Below are 16,491 nucleotides of genomic sequence, written 5' to 3' on the forward strand. Positions count from 1 at the left end.
GAAGAGAACTGGGTGGAGCAGGGGGCAACAAAACACGGGATGCTCTGTCAGAAATCAGAAATCTGATGATTGCCAACAAAAGGCTCAAATGGCTCAATAACTGGGCTGAACAATGGAAAGAGAGGCAGAGATTGAAACCAAGGGAAAAACAAACAAACAAACAAACAAACAAACAAACAACCCCAAAATGAAACAAAACAAAAAACAACCCAGTAAACTGACAACACACATACAAAGGAAACTGCTGGGAGGATGAGGCTGACAAAGACCCGTTGTCTAGCTTATAGGTTGTTAGGTTTGAACATGTAGAGTATGGCCCCAGCACATGCTTCTAAAGAATGAAATGTTGCCACCTACATTGCAGCTGCCATGGTTGGAGACATCAGTAAATGTCTAAACATTGTCTCAATCTTTAAAATTCTGCTTAGCTTCTATCAGACGCACATCGTCTTAAATTTTCAGTGTGGGTTTTTCCTTAATATAGATAATATATATATTTTATATAATATATCAAAGTTTAGAGTATAGATTAAAAAAATTATCTGATCTGAGGCATTCCTTCCTAAATATCAGGGTAAAACTCAGAGCCATGGTCCATGCTCTGCAACATTGGCTTCTGGTCAAGAGATGACATCCTGCTCAGCATTTCGGCCGAGAGCGCGTAACTATTGCCTGACTTCTCCTCGAACCAGCTATCGAGTGCCCTTTTGCAATCGAAGTTGGCAATGGGCGGCCCGTTAACAGCAATTGTCAACAGGTCACTGAGTTGCTCCAGCGTGAGCCGAGAGCGGTTGTTCTTGCGCACTCTCTGCAGGGCGCTACGCCCCTTCTCACAGCAGGCCGAAGAGGTGGGAAGGACTTTGAGGATCTGAACTATTTTATTTAGGAGGGGAAATCTCTGTTTGTATTTACAAATGTGACTGAGCAAGTCTTTAAAACCATTTTTGGTATAATAATCCACTTTGAGTTCTCGCCACTCCATCAGCAGACTCCCTCGGGTGTCCATCCCCTCTCGGCAAACCTCTCTGGAAAATGATGGGACTGTTTCCAGGTGTTCAAATATTTGTACCATATCCTCCTTCCCATAGCTCATGAGCTCATCAGTGCTTCTGGGCCAAGCTGCAAGGTCAAATACCTGACAGGCCTTCACAAATGTCCGGCTGCGGGAATCAAACCTTTGGGCTAGGATCACCTGGGTCTTCTGGCAGATCTTTTCTCTGATTGACTGGAATTTGGCTTCAGCCACCCGTAGATTTTTCACTGCAATTCCATTAAAGCTTTCACGGAAGTTTTCCTCAAATTCCTGCAAGTACTCCCCTGGGGAGTCTGCTAGCCGGCTGATCTCCTGGATGGCCTCCTCTATTTTATCATCCACCTGCGACACAAGAAGATACTCCCCTTGGAAGACGTAGGCAAGGCGTGAAAGCACAGCAATCACATCCAGCAGGAAGTAGATGAGCTTGATCGACTGGTAGTCCATCAGGAACTGCAGGAGAGCCAAGGCAATGGCAGAAGCATCTGCTCTTTGGGTCTGGCCACTGACATCTTTGAGATGGGCTACGACCTCAAGGTAATCCTTGATGAGAGCGTTGAGCACGTTCTGCTCCCCAATGATCCACTTCACTGCTCGAATGTCCCCCAGGAATTCGGTCTCCTCACACAGAGTGGCAGCAGTGACCCTTAACTCGCACATGAGTCGGGGAGAATAACGATAGAAACTAAGCAGTTGCTTCAAATTGTTTTCTAGCTCCTCCAGACATGGTAGTTCCTTCCCGCTAATGGCATCCAAAATTTCCAAGTGGGGCCTATGCACCATAAAGGGAAGGCAGAGGAGCCAGGGCAAGGTCTTTCTGATTGTCATGAACAAGTTGGCTCTCAGGCTGGCGGTAATGTTAGCACCATCAACTCCCAAGCCGATCGTTGGCTTCTCATCCTGCAGTCGTATTCCCAAGCTGGAAAAAGCCCGGTCTAATGCTTGAAGGTAACTGTCTGTTGTAGAAAAGCCAAGTTCCTGAAGAGACAGGAATTCAGTTGCTGGAGGCCCATCACTGCTCGTGTACTGCACATAGACCGCAACTGTATCTGCAAGCAAGTCGTCGCTCTGCCCATCCAGAATGATGCTGAGGAAGGGAGATTGCCGGATGCGCTCAACCAGGTCCTCTCGGAGAGCCCGGGCGATATGGTGAATTAAAATCTGGCAGTCTCCTTCATTCATGTACTGATCCACCACCTTGAGTTCACACTTTCTCAGTAGTTCTGCCAGAGGCCGAAAGTCGTAGTAGGGCCTGCCCTCCAGTGCCAGGTGGTAGGCTGTATTGAAAAGCAGGGTCATATTTCGGCACATCTCTTCTGTTTTCTCTGGGTGCATCCTGAGCTTGTAAAGCTGCAGGCACTTCTTGTGGAGGTTGCTCTGGCTGTGAAGCTTTATTGTGTGTATCTTGAACTGCTTAGAGCCAATGATGAAGGCTGAAGTCCGAGAAGATTGCACTGTGTACTGCCTACAGACATGGCACCACATCTCATTCAGTGTCGGGGAGTAACGCAGAAACCAAAACTTTTTAAGCCACTCTTGCTTGAACCGCCGTATCCTCCGGCCCGTGGCAGAAGACATCTTAGAAGGCTCATCTGTAGCAGCAATCATGTCGTTGGAAACTGATTCATCAGCAGAATCCACCTCTTGGTCATCATCCTCCATGATGGTGGGAACTGAGATGATGCTTTCTGAAGCTGTAACAAAAAAATAAAAAAAAAAGGAAAAAAATATGGTATTTACAAAGTTGCTGAGCTAGAGAACCATCCTACTGGTGACAGTAAGAGCATTGCCCAAAGAGCTGGTCACAACCTCTCTTCTTCTGCCCACAATACATTATGGATAGAATTTGAATCATGACTTTGAAGGGAAAAGGAATCTATATTTCTGCATAAGAACTTTGTCTCCAACATGCCACAATGAACAGCAACAAAGGACACTACATCCTGGCCACTTGAACAATACACTGTGTGACCCAAATATTCTTTTTACTGAATGCTCCTGGCTGCTTGACAGCATGTTCCTGGAGGAAATGAAATGTATCTTCAGAAAGAGACACGTGGTTGTGTTAAGGCAGTGGAGGAAACAGAGAGAGATTTCCAACAAGGGACACAGCAGGACATAATTTCATATACAAAGAGAGAACATTTCAGCATTACCACAGAGTCATTCATACTTTCTTGGTAGCATGTGAGGCATTGTGGAAGGTCTTCCGCTGAAAGAGAATGCATCAAAAATACAGCAAACAAACTGTCTGCAATGGAATGTCTTTTTTATTGGCAGTGCATTATCAATTACAATGGCAACAAAGAGAGTAAATTGTTATACAGAGTCTTTCCCAAGCAGTGTTTTCCACTGTACCCACAGCATCAGCTCTGGGCCCACCCAGTCACAAAACCTGACAAAGAACCTTCCATGGAACCACAGGTTCACCTGAATACTCAGAACAAAATGCTTTAGATGGGTACACAGCACACAGGCATCTCACTACTCTCCTTAGGCAGGGTTTGGAGAATGCTCTAATTCGGCAAGGCTTACCTGTGGGGTCTGAGAACTCTTGGAGCTCGGGTACCTGGGGCGGTAACACGGGCGCCTCGGGTAACTTCCCAGATCTCAGCATGTCTAACTCAGCCTGTAGCTCCCGGATTTTCTTCTTCAGACGGATGCAGTTGGGGCAGAAGGATGTGCTAGGGATTTCATGGGAGTTGCCTTGTGCAGACGCCAGTGACAGCTCAGTTGGGCTGTCTGCTTTAAGTGACAGGGGCTCTTCTTCCTCGTCTTCAAGGATGCTCATCTCTTTGGCTGAGATGAAAGAGGAACTGTGAGGGATCCTCCATTCGCTCTCACTCTGGTTTCTGCTGAGGCTCAGGGAACTGTGCTGCATGGCATTGCCACACTGCTCAAAGATGTCTTCAGCCTGGTATTTAGATGCTCTTCCAAGGGAAAGTGGTGTACTTGCTGTTAACTGGTTTTCTTCAAACTTGGCAGACTCCAAAGAAGCCTCCAGGACATCTTTGAAGATGAGGTCAATTTTTTTTTTCTTTGTTTGGGGGTGGGATTCCCCCTCGTCACAGCTGCGCTTGTAGGGGCTCTTCCCCTGCTTTAAGGTAGTGAACTGGAGTGCTCCCCTTGCATCCTCTTGATTTTCTACATTCTTTTCTGAATTTTCATTCTGTAACATTTTGTCTCCTAGAATGGAAAACGAGGGGTGGGGATTATCACTGGGAACTGAGCAACATCCCTCAATCTAAAACTCAAAAAAGAACAAAAAGGCAGACTGAATCCCTGAAGGTCTGCATATTATGTTACAAGCCAGGGAACTGACACAACTCAGTGGAAACTGAGGCTTGCAAGAGGAGAAGCCCCGCTAATGGGCATGTCTGTAAAAACAGAGACAGTCCTGGGTAACCACAGCAGAGTAGAACCCACACACTTCAAAGAGAAGAGAAACTACAGGCAGCTTGTTTAACCTAAAGGTATAACCAACCTGTGTTGGAAGAGGACTATGAGGTGAATGACTGATCATGGTGGAAACTACACCCAGAGCCTAAATGCTATTTTGGCTAGCTGGAAGTTCTGTGCCTGTTTTGACTTGGTAAAAGGTATCAAGCGTACAGCAGTGCAGCAAGAGATTTACACCATTTCATGACAACCCCAGTGTCTGTGCACGCCATGGCACAAAGTTTGCAAGCCCCTTTATTCTCGTTCAATTTGGAGGCTGCTCCAGAAATGCAAAAGTAAAGGAGTAAAAACAACTTGCACACTTAAAACCTAAGGTACACATTGTCAACTGAGCTACAACAGGTGAATGCCCTCCAAGGATGGGACATCTAGCTTGTCCGGGTGGAGTCTGAGAGCATGACCATTCAGTAATTGAAAAAAAAATATTAAAAGCAACCTCATATAAATTATTAATTGCTTAAAATAAAGGGAATAGCCAGATTTCCTTACCTGGAAATTCAAAAGACGATAGGTTTGGCTCAATTTCCATCACTCTTCTATCTTGTAAATAACTTCAAGCATTGATGGCTTCCCAAACAAGACGCTGCTTTATGCTGATTTTTGGTTTTGTTTGCTTAAAGTGTATTCATGCTTTCATAAGAGTTATGGAGCAAAAGCTACCATTCCCTCTCTAAGGAGAGCAATGCTAAGAATGCAGAAAAGATGCAAGACTTGAAACAGAGTAAGGCACTGTAAAAAGGGCTGGCCTGAATGGATGGGATTTTGCACTGGGTTTGGATGCTGACTGGGAAACTCAGCCACTTCTTTAGTGAATCCATAATAACAGATCTCAGCTTTCACTCTCTCTCTTAGTATTTCCCCTGTTATGGACCATAGCAACTACTGTGAGACGTAGTGATTTAGAGGCAGTGATTTAGGTTCTTCTTTCTCGGTGATTTTTTCCCCCAACAAGCCGAGTGCTTCAGCCCTATGGAAAAGCTAGAAATCACAAGACGATCCCTCATATTATTGGTCTCAACTCCAATGATGAGGCAGGTCAGAAACCATCAGCAGAAACAAAACCCAGGAACAATGTTATTTTTCTGTGAGTTCGTAAAGCGTGCCACTTCATTTGACAGACTTATCTACAGGGATTTGGTAACTTTTAAATAGAAAGTGCCTCAGCAGATTTTTGTGCTGCTTCCTGACCACTTCCCAGTGCCCTCCCAGTGGAAGCTTCCATGTCTCTCTCAAGTCTAGCAATGGCCCAGGTGATGCTCCATTTTAACAACATCTCCATGCCCCTTTTGTGAAGGCAGGCTAAACCCAGATTGCAGCAGGATGAGCTCACCAAGATGTCAGGGGGTTTCTGGAATGGTCTCTGTCGCCACAAGAGTTTCTACCTGAGGGTGCATTAGGTTGTGGCAGGTTCTGGAGAGTCCTGAGTCAGATCTTCACCACACTTGTAGCACAGAGCAGGCTGTGAGTTATGGTTTCAGCTTCCACAAACCATGACACCATGATAATCCAGGACTAAAGGCATGTCTGCATGGCAGGGCAATAGCTCATAGCCTTGGTGCCCCTGTAGAGCAGCTGCTCCAAGGACACAGACTGTCTCTTGCTGTACTTTCAGAAAGCACTAAGCCATCTGGATGACTAATGTGTGCATGTTACAGCAGCAAAATCACTGCAGCCTGTACCTAATCTCTCACTGGTGTTCATTAACATAAAAAAGAAAATTCATACCAATGTTAATTCAAAAGTGGGAATTGTCCAAGTACAGCCACCATGATGTAACACTGCAAGTGCATAACCACCCTAAGGTGACAGAGATAACCAGCTTTTTCAGGACATCTTGTCCACCCCATGACTGAAGAGGAGACACCTTTTACCAAGTCAAGGCAGCAACAGCAGCTGTGTAATAATATACTCAGAAATCATAATTACAAATTATATTTAGTGTGGCTGCCCCTCTGAGGCCCTGCCATTCTGCAGCTAGACTGGAAAGAAATGCTCCTAATTAACTTCAGGTATCAGCATTGTACAGATGAACAGATGCATTAAGAATTTTTGCTTTCCGCTAAAGCTTCCTATATTGATGACAATACGTGGGCCCAAAGGACTGCTGGGTTTGTTTCAACATTGCTACTCTTTAGACAAGATAACAATTTTTATCCAAGGAAGAATCAGTGTGACAAGTACAAAGCCTCCTGTACGTTGTATACACATTCTAAGGTTGTGAGACTAAGGAGCTGATGACGCGCTGATCCCAAATTATCTTTCTGAAGAAAGAGGAGATAAATTAAACGAGGAAAATGGACATACAAACACACCAAGGAAATCTCATTCATATGGACACAAAACCAGCCAAAGCTCCCTCAAACAGGCTGCTCACAGAAGCCAGCATGTTCAGAGGAAAAACCTAACGCTGTCTTGTAGGACCGTCAGCTTGGCAATCTTTGGGCCAGAAAGTCTTGTGACAGGGGTGCTCTGTGATCCCTGTGCATTGCAACAGGCCCTTGCAGCACACACACACACAGCATGGCACCACACAACACATGACGTGACACATCACAGCACAAATCTTTCTTTCATGATCTCCATGACTGTGGGTATCTTACTCTTCTTGTACACCCATCCATCTATGCCAGGCAGAGCTGGGGGCGCTCACCCAGAGGTGCTCTGCTTCTAGAAATGCCGCTCTCCTCACACAGCCTGTGCAAAACCTACTTCATCCACAACACTTGGCCCAACTGTGGGGCAGCCTGAGGGGATCAGGAGAGAGGATGGAAAGGGAAGGGACTCACCACTTGTGAAACTTCTATTCATGGTTTCCTGGGACATACTGTGCAACCGCTTCATGTAATCCTCACTGTACCAGACCCGCAGCTTCTCCCCAGGGTGGATATCTCGGCAGGCACGGAAGTAAATCCTCTCGCTGTGCTGAAAGGCCATCAAGTTCTGCTCCCTCTCCTCCCGGGAGATGATGACGTATCTGAGGGCAAGGGGACAAGGCAGGTGTGAAGCACAAACTTCTCTCCTGTGCCCCCCCTTGCATCAGAATGACAACCATGAAGAAGCCAGAATGACCTTCGGAGAGAGACATCAACACAGCCAGGCTGGAAAGCATGGAGTTATAAGCAATGGTGTGCAAACAAGCATGGCCACCCAGGGAACACTAAGCCAGTGTGGATGTTTCTTGCTGAGGAGGGGGGATGACACTAATGCACATCCAGTCTGAAGGGATGTCTGCCAGCAAGGGTGACAGACTCTCCCAGTCAGAAATATCTTTGCCTAGTGAGGAAAACAAGAACTTGCAGACTCCCATTGTCACTTCACATCCCAGGGCTCCCTCCCTTGTCCTCAGGAATATCTGGAATACGGCAGGGTTCCTCTGCCTGTCTGTTTCCCGAAAACACTGCCTTCCTTTTTCAGTTGGTAACAGATTTGCTTGCCTCTGTCCTCTCAGGCAAGCAGAATTGAGATTCTAAGGACAGAAACATGGATACCTAATGGGCATGGGATTATGTGCTAGTTGTCAAGGTCATGCCAGTATTGGAAGATTTTGCACTTCGGAGTTCAGCAGGGTGTGACAAAAAAACCCAATTCAGCTCTGCAAGTGGAAACCCCAACACCACATTGTAGGGATCTCCTGGCAGTGCTGACAAAAAGATCACTTTCAGGGCACGGGGTTTATTTTCCTGATTTAAAACAGCTTCATTTCAGCTCAGCAGAAATGTATTTATTCCTACTCCAAGCAACTGGCCCCTTGTGCAACTTGCTAAGACAGAGATGTATCACTAGAGTCATATTATTTGCTCCCACCCTCCTCATATTCCTGCTATAGGACATGAAAAAGGCTTGGTAATACTGGCTCCAGTTGCCATCAGCATGAGCTCACAAGACCTACCCAGGAAGGAGGCCCCATCACAGCATGTGTAGACCCCAAATCAGACGTGAACAGCTGATAGCTAAAATTTATTTTTCTCTTATGCTATTTGCCTCTGTTGTTCAGCATGCCCTGCTGCAGCAACCTCAGCAAAGGCAAGGGGGCTGCAGGGGAGCATATGGCTCCTCTGACATCTGCTGCTATTAGTTCTTGCCTAAGTTCCCTAATGTATATACAGGTATTCCTTTGTCTTAAGAAATCTGTCAAATTTTTTGAATATTCTACCTTCTCTAGTCATGTCTTTAGCACAGATAAAGACACAAGTCCAACTTCACGTGATCCCACTAACCCACACAAGAAAGGTCACAATCTTGGTGAAACCTCCCACAAAACACAGAAAACAAGTCTGCAGTGGCAGTGTCTCAGATTGCCTGAGGCTCTGGTTTTAATGTTAAGCAACTGTGCATGTGCCGGCAAGCAGTTGTAATTTTCCTAAAGTGTGCTACCCAGGATTCTCTGCCATCTTCAGTAATTATTTAAACAGCAGTCTGGTACTGCCAACATTGGCTTTTATTAACCCATATTTACTTCTGATCATAAAACAAAGGGAACTTTTGAAGTACCAGTTTGTGTATTTGAGAAGAGAGACCTGGACCAGTGGGGTGGGAAGGAGGTCCTGCAATAGCACACAGCTGCCAGGCTGTTGCTTTTGTGTGTAAGTGATCACTCCTCAAAAGGTGTATCAGGCCTTCAGCCAGCCATGAGATACACAACCCTTGAGACAGACTAATGTGCTGATGCCTTGCAGCACAGGAGAATCTCTCCTTGAAGCACAGGAGATCCTAGAGGATGCTCTCTCCAGTCCAAGCAAAATGTCAGGATGCTTCCTAGCACCAGCTAAGGAGAGACCCTGCTCTGCATCCTACCATCCACAACAGATCAGGCTGCCCCTGTGAAGATTTACTAACCTAAAGTCACTCAGAGATCCTTAATATAACATACATGACCTGCACATCCACAGCCAGTGGCACCGAGGAATTCATGCAGCGGTGGCAGGATGGTCTAGTGCGTTTTCAGCAAACTGTATTTGACAGTGAGATGTAGAAAATACAACTCTGAATGGGAAGTTAACTATTTGCACCAGGGCTCACTTTTATTATTAAGTATTTTGTTAAGCATGAGTATGACCTTCTTCTGTTCACTGCTCTCCTTCTGCCTCTACAGCCCTCCATGTTTCAGCCTGAGTATCCTTCAGCTCTGCTGCCTGCATCCTGTGGCTCTGGCCACCTGCTGGAGCAGCAGGGATCTGGGAGGAGAGTGCAGGCTGGAGGGCATGAGCTGCAGCACTGTTGCAACACTGCAGCAAATGCTGCCTGGCTGCTCATCCAGCCTCCTGCAGCCACTGGCACAGCCACTCTCTTCAGGAGCCCCCAACAGAGAGTTCTGGGATAACCCAGTCACAAACATGTTTCTTCACAGCTGCACCCAGCTAGCAAGTGGTTTACACTCCTAGTAAGGAAGCTTTCCATCTGTGAGACTTCCCTGAGATAAGGTAAATGGGATGAGATCATGCACACAAAAGAAATTGTTTTGAACCAGTGCTGCCCAGCCCCAGACTCCAGTTTCCCCAGAGGCACAAAAGACACAGGTTACAAAGGACTGCCTAAACCCCACATTCCAACTGTTGGTCTGAGACACCTAGTGCCACTGCACACCATAGCTGAGAGGCAAATGCTTTCCACGGATGGAGAAAATCATTCCACAAAAGTGTAGCCAGCTTGGTGAACCAGGGGCACAAACTACCTGCTGAGGAGAGACTGCATGATCAGCCTTCACTGACATATATCCCCAGGGCCAAAGTGCTCACATCCTGAACAACCCCACCCTTCCTGCAAAGGTTGCATAGTGTCCAGTCCCCTTCCCAATGCCAAATACTCCACTTGGATTGAATAAAGGAGGCTACCTTGGTTTGGATGCCCAGGACAGGCATGGTTAGGCTGACCCAAGCACTGCACAGATGGGCAAGGCTCTGCTTGCAGAGCACGTTTCCCAAGAGAGGATCCTGTAATCCTCAGAGGAGAGTAAGAATCCTTCAGCAGACCCAGAAACCCTCAGCTGCACCTGGTCCTGCAGAGAGGCATTGCCACCAGTCACAAATCCACCATTTCATGTCCTGTCTAGTCCTTGGGACAGGCCAGCCTCCAGAACACCACAGTTCCTGACCAGTTCCTGGTCCTACTTAGGACCAGACATGGCACCAATGGAGACCACTTCTGACTCATCCACAGCTACTGGGGCTAGGATCAACCCCACAGCTGTCACAGGCACAGCACCTTGCTCTGCAGGACCACCTTTCCCACAGACTCTCAAGCTAGCAGCAAATAAAAATTATTATTTCATTTTTACTAAGGCCCAGCCCACTCAGAACACCAAATTCCCAAGTTTTGATATGGGAATGAGCATGCCCAGAAAAATGTCAAGTTCTTTTTCTACAGCTGGGATCATTCCTCCCCAGGAGGGGTACAGAGCCTCCAGTGAGGATCCAGAAGAGATGGTGACGAGGGAGGAGACCTCTGCAGCTGGAATGATGTTCAAGGTTCTCCCCTTTTCCCCTCCACTACTGCCCTGGACTTGCCTCATGGCTCCTTGCTGCCCACTCCATAGCCACTGGCCTTTCCCAAACCAACTTTGGGCACAGAGCCAGGGCAGGAGAGCCCATGCAAGAGAGCAGCCACCAGCCCAGGCTGATGACATGGGATGCCATAACCATAAACCCTGTCTCCGTGCTCTGATGCCAAGTGTCTCCAGGAGACCCACATCTGTGACAGGCTAGTTACCAGCTCAGGCAAAAATTGTAGAGAGAAACAAATGACTCAACAGCAGCTGTGTTAAAAGTGTTATATATTTATTGCATTCTTAACAAAAGTACTTTTAAAGAGAGAATTTTTTCAGCATGTACAAGATATGGAGATACTGGAGTTGAGCACAGCAGTTTGTTTTGACACAGACACTTACTTCAACAGCCAGTTAACATGATAGGTGCAGGAAGAAGTATCCTTTGCGAGCCAGTACAGAAAAGCCACTCCACCGAGGGGTCTACACAGGGCAGGAGGTATGTCCCCAGATCTGGGCCAATCTGTAATAGTCCACAGAGGAAACTGGGCGAGACATCAGGACCTTTCTCCTGACCTGGGGATTTGCATTAAGGGCTGTGCATCCTGCACCAGGATGCTCTCTGTAAATACATCTGTGTGGTTAAACTGATTGCAGCAATGATGGTAACTCCCTCCAGTGCCCAGCACCTGCAGGAGTCTCCTCCCTTTGCAGAACCGAGGGTTCCCAGAAGGGATCCCCTGAACAACATCAAAGGAGCTAATCTTAGCACTATACCCATGGGAAGGCATCAGTAGAGACCAAATATTATTAAAAATATAAAATACTAATATATAGCAGCAGCACTATATTGACTCAGTAAGCCTTTAAAACATATCACTTTTTTTTCAGCTCTCTCTGATTCATAAATTAGATCCACTTTTGTCACATTTCCCAGTCTCCCCTTCATCTGAAGAGAGGCTGTGACTTTTGCAGAATATGAATGTTTCAACAGAAGTAAAAATACATCCTCAGTGGAAGGTGAGTAAGTTCTGCCCTGGTCTGGCATCAGCACTAATGGGAATGTCCTCTTCATGAAACCAGTTGGATCATTCCTCAGGAATGAGGCTTTTTTCCTTGCCAGACCACTACTTTCTTGAGCAATCTTTTATTGCACCACTAAAAATAAATTACAATTAACTTTTCAGGAAAGAAGTTAGTGCACTATACTTTAAAAGGAGAGGCCAGACACGTTAAAGATAACCCTTGAAGTCTGCACAAAACAAGCTATCCTTCTGCTACACCGTGCTGCCTATGTTCAATTCCACAGAAGTTTCTGTAACTTTTTTGCCAAGTCTGTAGCCCAGCCATGGCATGATGACGCACACTCAATTTTAATTGGAATACTGTCCTGCAACCAACCTCCAAATACAATAGAATAGCCTGGAGAGCACAGTGTGCTGTGTGGTTAACACCTTGACCCTTTTCCCTGCGGAAGCTTATCAGGATAATGGTCTGGGTTTTTTCAGATAGGGGCAGCATGCTAGATCCAGAGGTGAAAATTAAGGAGAAAACAGACATATTATAGAAGAGCTACCACATACATTATCACCACCTGAAGTGACACAATTAAAGCCTAGTTCCAGATTCAGTGTTGTACATGAGAACCTCACACAGCTTTAGAGCAATTAAATTGTTGTAACACTGTTCTTTCTTGCATCTATATTGGTAAAAAAAGCAGTATAAAACCAACATGTTTAAGATTTCAACCCATGTAGCTGTGAATTTAGATTATAAACCCTTCATGACAGGAAGACACAGAACAGATCCCACCCTAAATAAAACTAAGTGCAAAGTAACTGTACTGAAGCTGACAGAATTCAAGTAAAACAAAACCAAACTGACTTGATGTTAGAAGCAGGCCTCTACATCTTTTCTGGTTTCTGTTCAGTCTCCCACATTTTGAAGGGATGAGGTAGTTCAAAACTAAAGAGTTGACAACATTCAAGAAAATAATATGATACAATTATCTTTAAATGTTGTCATATGATCAAATAATTGTATTTTAACTGCAATTGTGAAAGGTAGGGGTTTCAGATGGGAGCAAACAAAAGTTGAACTCTTTAATCCAAGTGCATGTGGCACTGAAGGATCCTTGCAAAGGCCTTTTCAGCAGTTTAAACCCCATGGCGCTCAAACCTGTCCTCAGAATCGTGCCTTCTGCCCCGCCCCTGCACAAGCTCTGCTTTTACACTCCTCTTCCCAAAGCTGTGTGTAAGTCACAGGAAGCCCTAGACAGCCCACTATTGCTGAATGAAAGATAAAAGCAATGATCAATAAGAGTTTTTATTGTCATAAGGCTGAATTTCTGCACATACTGCATATACTAATATTCAGGAAGATGATGGGAATGCAGTAGTAGGATAAATTTGTGAGTTGATTACAAAGGGATCCCTGTAGCATGCTGTTTCAGTAAATAATATTTCACAGGCATAGGAAGAGATCCAGATAATGACTTCTATTGCATTTCTTAGTTTATACGGCATTTAAAGCATGGGGAAGCCAGTGAAAACTCTTAAACTCTATGAACCCAAAGATGTCCTACATTCCAAACTCTACAGTATTTGAGATTCCTCTTTGCCATTGCAGAGGGCCAGTCCTACAATTAGCTGCCATATTCATACTGCTCTGTTAGCCAGCAGGGGGAATGATGGGTTTGGTCAGCTGTTGACCTTCCCCACAGAATACTGATACACATGGAGAAGCCATGAGAACATGCAGCAGCTCAGGAAGGGGCATCCTTCTTTACTTTATATTAAACAGACTAAAAATGATGTTTTCTTTTTCGTGACCTGGTGGCCTGTGCAGAAGTTGTCCATTTTAGAGAGCTTTGGTTAGACTCTGCACTGGGCTCGGGGGGTTGTTTAGGGCAAGCTGCTTGTAGACAGGACCCTGGATCTTGTACCCTGTGGAAAGCCTGGACCCTATCACGTATTTCTGTCAGTGTCTGACACATCTGGCCAACCTGGCTGGTGAGGTCAGCCACGCTCTGGCTGATGGCATGCATGCTATCCGCCATGTCCCTGTGAATGGCCAGCAGCTCCTGGCAGAACTGCCTGAACAGGTCTGTTTGCTGTGCATGGGAATGGAGAAGCTGGCGGTCGAAGCTGGAGAGGGGCGGGCTCCTTGTGCGGGGGTGCGGGGGTCTGCAGGCCGAGGTGGTGCGTGGGGATGGACAGTGCAGCTCCTGCCTTTGGCTGGCAGCTTCCGAGGGCTCTGATGAGGAAGAAGTGCGAAGCAAGGAGGGCCTGGAGAACGGACTGACACCTGCAACAGCCCTTGGCAGCGAAGCGAAGTGGTGCTCCTGAGAAGTGCCTGGCATCTCTTCATCTTCATCAGCTTAAACAGAAGAGGAAGCATGAATTATTAATGTGAAATCCCTCTCAACACTGGCTTCTGTTTCAGGATATCTCAAAGAACGTGGAAAAAAGGAGTTTTCCCCTCCCCCCAGTCTGCCAGTTCAGACAAGCCTGTAGCTTCTGATGCATAAGTGAACATGCAAGTGCTGCAATGTTAGCATCTGTGTGACAAGCTTAGCCATGAGAAACCTGAGAGTGGGTGAACCAAGCTATTGTGGTATTCTATACAGAGAACTGTTCATTACTAGAATATGTATCTATTTCAGACAGTAGCAATGACTTCTCTTCCCCAAGCCCATAGGTAGCTAGCACAAATATTCTGGAGGGACACAGACTTCTCATGGAGAAATCCTGTCCCTCCGTCATTTCTTGTCCACCCTCTGCACTGAGAAGAGCATAGATGCTGTATTTGCTGCTCTCAAGGTGTTCTGCAAAGCCACTACGTGGCTTGGCATTACTAAGACAACGAGGCAATCAGACAAAGCAGCAAAAGGACCCTATGTTAATCAGGCAAATACACTTGATGCAAAATCAAAACTAAAGGAAAATGCCATGGGAAAATTCTCATTAGTTGCTAAATATCTAGTGATGTGCCATTTCACAGGTACAGGCATGTGAAGAGTAAGAAGAGACAAGGTTTCACCTGGCGTAGCTGCCCACTATTTACTTACATAACCTGAATTCTTTTTACCTCTGAAATAGTGCAACTGGCTTCCAAGATAGATGCAAAGAATAACCAAGTCCCACTTTGTCAGTTCTAGAAGATTTTGTCCTTGCTTTCCCACTAACTTCAGATATGAGATCAGACCTAGTGTGGTAGGAGAGGACCACCCATGAGGTGTTAGTTGACTCACTTCCCAAGAAGCTATCGCCTCCTTCTCTCCTTTGTATCCCTAAAAGCTCACAAACAAGAAGCTGCACCTCCACGAAAGAAAACTGTGTACAAAACTGTGGAAAGAACCTGCACAAAAGCAGCTTATGGTTGAGCACTGGCAGGTGTCTGAGAATTGTGGTGTAAGAAGATTAACTTCAAAAGCAGGGCCAGCAGTTTCTTTAAAACCAGTGAAGAAGGAGTCATTATTGTCTACCTTTTTCACAGCATTCATGCCGACCTTCTGACCACTACTGAGAAATCATTAGTGGCACAACCTCAACAATGAACACCAGTGATAACTGAGACCCTCAAAGCTCTCTTGGAAGTGATCCATCAGCAACAGGCAGATGCCTTTCAGTTTGGTAGCATTGCTGTTTTATCAGAGTGAAGATATCCTAATCCTTCCAAAAAACACTTCTTCCACAGACCAGAGGCAGCTCATACTTCAGCTACAGATGCTCCCTCACTTGTAGGATTAGTTCATACTTATAATCCATCATCTACTTTCAGACGACAGTATGGAAAAAAACTAGATAAAGACAAACTTGGAAACAATCCATCTCAACACTCCACAACCACCAGAGCAGAAACCAACACCAGCAGAAGGACAGGCAACCCAGCCATCTCACACAACACACAATGCTCTTCTGGTGTCAAACTGAGATATGCAAGCACAAGACAAAGAGGGATTAAGGCAGTGATACTTACAGCTCATGTACAGGCTGCCAACCACATCCAGATCCGCTCTCCGGCAGCCGTGCCTCTGGTGTGATGAATGCAGCGCCGACTCGATGGCTCTCTCATGGGCGGTCAGGACGATGGCTGAGGGCTGCCCCCCGCCGACGGGGCTGGAGAGGGACCTCTGCATGAGTGCCAGTTTGTCCTTGGTCCTTCTCTTCATGTCGTCCCATCTGTGTTTAATGTCTTTTACAGACCTGGGGACTTGGCTGACTGATGTGATCTGCCTGGCTATGCCTTCCCAGATCTTGTCCCTGTCAGCATGGGATAGACGCATTGTGTCCCTCCCAAACAGCATGGCTTCATTTCGGGTCACCTCAGTGACCAGAATGTCCAGTTCTTCCTTGGAAAACTTGGGCTTCCTCTTTCGTTCAGCCATGTTCCTTGGGTTGAACATCCCGCAAAGCATAATTGGGTAAAAGGAAATCAGCGCAAAGCAACCCTTGCATCCAACCACTTGGCCAGTGCAGTACTGGGGCAGAGGAGTTTGGTGGGATCCAGCTCCCCT

General features: G+C 46.1%; 1 protein-coding gene across 4 annotated transcripts in view; it reads right to left on the reverse strand.

The window, feature by feature from the left end:
• Positions 1 to 359: 359 nt before the first annotated feature.
• The window catches only part of PRDM11 (PR/SET domain 11), a 42,220-nt gene continuing 26,088 nt past the window's right edge, over positions 360 to 16,491 (reverse strand). Inside the window, exons 6-11 of one of the 4 annotated variants that reach the window (XM_077784220.1) lie at positions 15,954 to 16,366; positions 15,063 to 15,179; positions 14,204 to 14,351; positions 7,279 to 7,466; positions 3,569 to 4,219; positions 360 to 2,727 (exon numbers count right to left, since the gene is read on the reverse strand). In XM_077784220.1, coding sequence (XP_077640346.1) covers positions 563 to 2,727; positions 3,569 to 4,219; positions 7,279 to 7,466; positions 14,204 to 14,351; positions 15,063 to 15,179; positions 15,954 to 16,366 — 3,682 coding nt within the window. In that variant the 3' untranslated portion in view covers positions 360 to 562. Of the gene's footprint in view, positions 2,728 to 3,568; positions 4,220 to 4,981; positions 7,254 to 7,278; positions 7,467 to 14,203; positions 14,352 to 15,062; positions 15,180 to 15,953; positions 16,367 to 16,491 lie in introns of those variants that run through there. The other 3 variants (XM_021533246.3, XM_021533249.3, XM_021533250.2) reach the window with 3 other exon arrangements.

Source organism: Lonchura striata, chromosome 6 (genome assembly GCF_046129695.1).
Source record: "Lonchura striata isolate bLonStr1 chromosome 6, bLonStr1.mat, whole genome shotgun sequence".
Lineage (NCBI taxonomy): Eukaryota > Metazoa > Chordata > Aves > Passeriformes > Estrildidae > Lonchura > Lonchura striata.